The 6,780-nt window shown below is 34.4% G+C and overlaps 1 protein-coding gene across 2 annotated transcripts; it reads right to left on the reverse strand.

Moving 5' to 3' along the window:
* Nucleotides 1-4,657: 4,657 nt before the first annotated feature.
* Nucleotides 4,658-6,487, reverse strand: LOC147066259 (RNA polymerase-associated protein CTR9 homolog). 2 transcript variants are annotated; one of them, XM_085956127.1, is made up of 3 exons: nt 6,120-6,487; nt 5,089-5,326; nt 4,658-4,875 (listed from the first exon to the last, which is right to left on the reverse strand). In XM_085956127.1, exons 2-3 carry the CDS (start codon nt 5,224-5,226, stop codon nt 4,732-4,734), a joined length of 282 nt encoding a protein of 93 aa, XP_085812253.1. In that variant the 5' UTR covers nt 5,227-5,326; nt 6,120-6,487; the 3' UTR covers nt 4,658-4,731. The 2 variants fall into 2 exon arrangements, with proteins under 2 accessions (XP_085812253.1, XP_085812252.1); XM_085956126.1 differs by having other exon boundaries at nt 6,116-6,487.
* Nucleotides 6,488-6,780: the final 293 nt, after the last annotated feature.

A 6,780-nucleotide genomic window follows, 5' to 3' on the forward strand; every position in this document is an offset into this window, starting at 1 on the left:
CCTCTAGTCAAGGGTGAACGCCGAGTTGCTGTTGGAAGTTTCAGTGTAAACAGTGTAGTTAAAAGTGAAGATAATAATCGTAAATATCCGGAAATTCTTCTAATTACGGATAAAAAGTTAATTAAGGACCCACTTTCTGAGCCCTATAATCTTAAGTTCGTTAGTAAGAAAAATGTACATTCTAGTTCTAAAAATAACGCTTCGCAAAGTGACGCCAATTCTTTCCGTTCAAATAAAGTAAATATGAATGAATTCGAAAACATTAACATTGAAAATCGCAAACAATTTTATAAACGGGAAAGAGGATATTCTACAGTAGCGCGAAACCTGTTTCAAAGTTACGCCGTGTTAATAATTTGAATCCAAAGAGAAACGAAGAAAATAGTATACGACCGTCACTATTATTTCTTTACAAATTACCAATCGTAAATTTAACACAGCGAAAACGGAACGGGAATAATAAGGCGTCACTCGACAAAGTGTTAGTTGTTATGTTAAATTTTAATAATAAGTTAAAATTAGGTATAAAAGGATGAAAGTAGAGATTGTATGCTTGTGATAAAAAAAAAAAAAAAAAAATGAGTCAATAAGCCGTAAATTTCTCAATAATAATAAAAAAATAATAATAATAAAACGTGAGAGGCACCGTAAATCGGCGCGGCGCGCCTTTGGAATAGGATGTCGGGCGCGTAAAACGAAACAACAATTTTTTTTTTTAAATAAAATGGGTTTCACTAAAAATAAAGTTAATTACACAGTTTTAAGTGTACTGATTCAGAAATAAATATAATGAGAGGGTGGAATATTTCAATTTTTAATATCAATGTGATTTATACAGTCAATACAATGTTGCAAAATAATTATGGGTATTAGGGTAAAATATTAAAAGTGATAGTAAGTACCATAAGTACAATGGGAAGATTTTATATAAAATTAGTAGCTATTTAATGTATGGGGTAGGAGTAATTAATAAAGTAAACTCGAATAAATTTAAAGTACAGGAAGTCTAATGAACGAATAAATTACTAAAGAAAGAGAAAGAATAAATACAGATGAAGACAATTTGGAAGCACAAAGGGAGCCACCTCTCGAAGTAAGCGCATCCAAAGGCAGCGTAGCCGAAAATTCATGATACCAAAGCTTGATGGTGTGGAGAGTGCGCACTCTCCTTTCTCGCGCAGGTTCATGGAGAGACTAGGGACGTGACGCCTGAAAGATATCGTGAAACAACAAGAGGTACCTCTGAAGTGTAACCATCTATAAAAAAAAAGGAAAGAGAAAAGGATACTTATTGTGAAAATCCATCCTAGTACCTGTGAGAAAGCCGTGCCGCCGTCAACGAGCCTGGCCGTTGTACCGCTATACGATGCCTTGCCCGCAGTAATAGGAACAGATGGAGACACAGTACCTGTCCATCTATGAGGTGATACTCCAGAGACCAGCAGATCAGTGGAAAACTTTCCACAGAAAGATATCCGCTGCTCTGAACGAGCCTGGCTCAATAGTAACGCCACTACCACGCCCTGGTTGCAAAGGCAGACGACGCCAAACGAGGTACGCTCCTATTGCACCAGAAGAAGTAAAACGTAACACGAAATAATAATTCCGAACGAGGGCCAAACGTCTACAAATGTAGCCCCTAGGAATACAAAAGAAAGATTGGAAAGCGCGAGAGTCAAAGACTGCAGCTTCGCGACCCCTCCGCTGACTAATAAAAACGAATAAAATAACAAGAAAACCTAATTAAAACAAAGTAACACAAAATAAATGTACTACACTGAAATTAAATCAAGCTCTGACCTATTCAAAAGTATCGCGAAAGCATTGCTTTGAGCTGAAAATAATAATCCAAAATAAATATAGAAAATAATAAAAATAGAGCTAAAGTATAGAGTTTTATGTTAGAATAGTTAGATTGTAGTTGAATTCTTTTATAAACTGTTTATCATGCCATGTACTTAACGGATGAACAAGGAATTGGATGGGTGGCCGATGAGATCAGGGCGTACCTTTCGACTTTAATCCAGATGGGGCGAATGATACACCCCTGTTACAGGCGGGCTTCTCCCGGTGTAAAATAATCATTTAGTAGCTTAAGTCGAAACGTAACCCTGACCTCTAGAAACGGCTTCATAAAACATCTAATCTGATTCCTTGCTCAACCACGTAAGTATTTCTTTTTAATTTAAAAAGTAAAAATGATGATGGATGAAAGAGATAATTTTAAGACTAAATATAAGGATTTAAATATAATAAATTTTGCCGCGCATTGTGCGTGAAATCCTCGCGCGCCGGCGCCAGGGTCAGGCTCGTGATTCGCCGAATCAAAGATCACGCGATAAAATTTGGCCAATCACGAGAGTCCTTTTTTTTTGCTGGATGGCGTCGGTACGAGGAATTTAAAAAGAAAGAAAAAAGGATGTTAGTAAGCGTCCCCTTTCCGATAGGTACGGACCTGACGACTACAACTGTAAAAAATCCCAAATATAATTTGTAAAACTAAAAATTAAGAAAATATAAGAAGACCACGTTACGAGCCCGAAAGACCGAGTTTTATTTATACTCCGACCGTTGAAATTATTCTTTTTTTGTGAATCCGGGGTTCGATGGACACCTGAGCTAGCCGCTGGAACCCCGGGGATCTCACCGGGTACTTCAGCTAGTATGATATAAAATATACATACATTCTCTGAATCCCCCCGATAAAATGATATACATCTGCTCGAGGCCAAAGTGCGGCAGGACAAATGCAGAAAGTGCAAACTGCGTAGCCTGGTCGCGGTTTCTCGTGCAAGTTAGTAACAGTTATCCGCACACAACCCCTGATTCTCTGTGTTGTTATTGGACTTGGATTGTAATCCTGAAAACAAATTACAAGACAACTGAATGAACTGAACTGAGAAAAATTTTCACCCTGCTGAATTAAGCGGATAGACAAGGTTCTTGAATTACTATTATGATTACTAGATAGATGGAGCAATGAGATCTTTTTAAAATTTATGTAGAAAGGATTTTATTCATTTCCTCATAAATTTCATTTCATACTCATGTGATATATGAAATTTATATCATAATATTTACATTAAGTATGTAATTTTATTAATCAGACATATGTAATTATAGGTTCATATAATTTCTTCATGTTTTCTTTACAGAGACTTAACGGCCCACATGCTCAGCGTAGGTAAAAATGGAGCTTTTATGGTATTCTTTTTCTTTTTTCTTTCGACCATGTCCGATCCTAATAGGATCATATGGGCCTCCACAGAGTAGAGGTTTGTATTGACAGATTTTGTTTTTTACGAGAAATGGATGTCAGCCATTTGCTCAACCTATTAGGTATATTCAGAGCATAATCCTGGACATTCCTTAAACGTTTTAGATAATCTATTTATATAGTTTTGAAGCCTTATTATCCTTTATATTTATTTTAAACATTTGATGACTGCATAAAGTATTTTTATTACATAAAATAGTTTTTTTTTAACTTTTCGCTCTAATGTTTTAGAATATAGTCATATTTCGGTACATCCATGTGCAGTGGTATTAATATTTTTTAGATTCATTAATTTTTAAACGCATTTACAAAACCATTAGTAAAATTAATGTTAACATTATATAGTGACATATTTACGATAAAAAATTATATTTAATAATCTTTGTGATCCCAAATTTAACAAAAATTAGGCATTTTATTATTAAAAAATTGGCACGATTAACACATTTGAAGATAATTCTAAAGACACTAATTATAAGCTATGTCTTTGACCATTCAATTGTGATAAACATTCTACGAATAATGTTTGCTTTATAATAATTATTGACCTAAGAATAAGGTACTATTTTTTGAAATACGCCATATTTATTGGCATTTCCCAGTGGTTAAGCTACAACATACGGCCGTAGCCATAAATTGACAAATGATAAATGAAGTAGGGAGTAAGATCATGGTAATGCCCGTGTTTGAACATGTACCGATTTAAAAAAATATTTTTTTTCGGTTAGGTTAGATTATGGTTATGGCTACGGTCGTATGTTGTGGCTTAGCCACTGGGAAATGCCAATAGAAATGGCGTATTTCAAAATAATACTACCTTATTCTTAGGTCAATAATTATTATAAAGCAAACGTTATTCGTAGAATGTTTATCAGTTGTGTAATTCATGCGCACTAGAAATCGTATCTGTGGATGATCAGGGTTAAATTATTGTTACACTATAATGGTTTTTCATTGGAAAAAATATTTTAAATATAAAATATTTTTTTTATGAGAAATGGATGTTTAGCCACTTGCATTACCAATTGGATCCAGAGTCATGAGTCATGACTATTTAGAAATTGAATATAAGATAGATAATGCAAAATTGCACTTGGCACATGGCATTCATCCGTAAATCAATAAAAATTAAAAAAACATGAGAATTAATGGATCTTTGATGAAATATGCAAACTCAATTTTGAAAAATTCTAGATATTCATTTTAACTGAATATTTAAACTATTATATTGAACTATTTTAAATGAGAGATGAGTATATTCTCATTTCACAGATTGACGTTTGCTGTGAAAAATATTTAAAACAATGTAAGTATCCCAAATCTTGCTTTATCCTGATTATTTAGCTTCATAAAGCAATGGCCCATGCCTAAACGGAGACGGAGAACAGCCAGGCGGTTGGGGTTGGTTCTCAGAGTTTCCCTGTAGAAGCCGAGAGCGCTGCGGTAGTCCTTTTTTATTGAAAGCGATGCACACTTTCCAGAACAGCGAGGGGATGTTGTTGGAAGATTGATTCACCACAAAATTGAATTGCGCATCCACCGTCCACCACTTTATCACCCTCCAACAAGCACAAGTATGCTCGGCCCAAAGGATGATTCTGCAAAAAAAAAAAATACAGATGTACAGCATTTTCGCCGGTAAAGTAAATTCGGCTGTTGTATAATGAAAAATCAGTGGTTTTCATTTTGTTTTTCCAAGTCATGTTGTGAATGGATTGAACTTGTAAATTGTAAAGTTCACTTCATATTATTATATATAAAGAAATTTGAACAAAATTTGACTAGGTTGAATAAAATAGGTATTGTCTTACATGATCATACATGATGATTTTGTCGGCAGTGGTGTATAGGTGTGTGGCTTTGGTGAACAGATCCCGTTTCATGTTTATATTCTTTTCATGGTTAGCTTCCTGCACGCAGTATGTGGCGAGCATGTCCAGGCACCGCATCTGATCTTTCTCCGAGTTAGAATAATCGATGTTGGCCGCGGTGCGGCCCGCATCCAAGATTTTAATGAAGTCATCAGTTCTTTTTGTTTACGTACGGCACCTGTATAGAATACAAACATTTATATGAGAATACGCAATTTGAAAAATTGAAAGGACCCTCGCAAACGATGCTAATAGAAATCAAGATCTGACAGGTCCCATCCATTCATTCAAATATCATTCTCTCTGGACATAAAAATGTGGATAAATGTGGTTGAAAAATTAACCCTGCCTACATCGCAATAAGGGTTATTGTTGTACAACATTTCTTTCCAAAACGCTAATATATATATTATATTATATTGTAGCAAGTAGTTAAATATTAACTTTACCCACATTGCAAAAAAAGGATTATTCGAGATTTTTGAAAGATGTCTTTGACCTATTCTGCAAAACTTGCCCACTTTAATATTGTGATTTTGTATGATTTTGTATGAAACGGTGTATTATCATGGTACTTATATCAATGTATACAAACGAGTAAGTTTTAATACCCGCTCGGTTATTGTAACTTGGTTTCTATGGGGCACTATTTCTTTCAAAAAGTTTGAAACGTCATATGATGAGCAAGGTCTTTTTTCATTGAGGCATGACCATAATAGATTAAATTGGACTAGAAATCATGCATTCTTGCACGCCAATCGAGATATCGGGAAGATTCTACAGGTGTCACTCTTAGCACAGCTATGAAAAACGCCCAATGTTTGGTACACCATGGTATACGCTCGACTATGTGTATCGAGACGTGGTGGTTGGCGATGGAGAAAAGCAAACACCAGAGAGTAATCATTACCCATAAAAATTGATTAAAAAAGTATTCATTTAGTTATTTAGTAAAATATTAATATACCTACTCAAAAGGGTTCGCCATCCAGATTATAATTGATATTTTTTTTTTCTACAATAGACTGTTTACCCTAGGAAATTGATGGTGACATTCTAACTTCATTACATTCCATGCGTAAAATCTTATAGAGTATTTTTTTTCATCTCATGCTGTAGGTAATAATTGTTCAGGATCCAACTTCGATCACCTAAAAACAATTTAGATTAGGCAAACGACATTGGTTACGTTAATCACATGTCATAAAATGAAGTAAAATCACATCACAAAACTTTAGCTAGTTCAATGTAATAATTATAACGAAACTAAACATTCAAAACACTACATTATTATAAAATAAGTGATGTTAAAAGTTTATCTTTACACTATTATCAAAAATAAAAATGTTTCGAAGTCGCATGACCAGGCACCTGCAGTAGGTACGAGGAACTAAAGAATGACGTCATTACATTTTAAGTATACTAGAGTAAAAAATAATTACGCTGTACTTACCCGTGTTATGGTAATTCACCGTCTTCGAGCTGCATTAGAAAACTTGGGATGCCCCGTAAGGAATTATTGCTTTGCCGTAATCTATTTTCACATTGCTGCAAAATTCATAATATATTATATTTTCTTATAACGAATAATCGTCAACTTAACCCTTTGTCTATTGTACGGTATAACGATAC

This window comes from Rhyacophila brunnea, unplaced genomic scaffold (genome assembly GCF_057557595.1).
Source record: "Rhyacophila brunnea isolate RB1 unplaced genomic scaffold, BYU_Rbru_1.0 scaffold_5, whole genome shotgun sequence".
Lineage (NCBI taxonomy): Eukaryota > Metazoa > Arthropoda > Insecta > Trichoptera > Rhyacophilidae > Rhyacophila > Rhyacophila brunnea.

Coding starts and splice junctions, on each gene's coding strand:
- LOC147066259 (XM_085956127.1), bottom strand. CDS start 5,226: ATGCGGTGCCTGGACATGCTCGCCACATACTGCGTGCAGGAAGCTAAC. Junction 4,876..5,088: donor AAATCATCATGTATGATCAT/GTAAGACAATAC, acceptor TTTTTTTTGCAG/AATCATCCTTTGGGCCGAGC.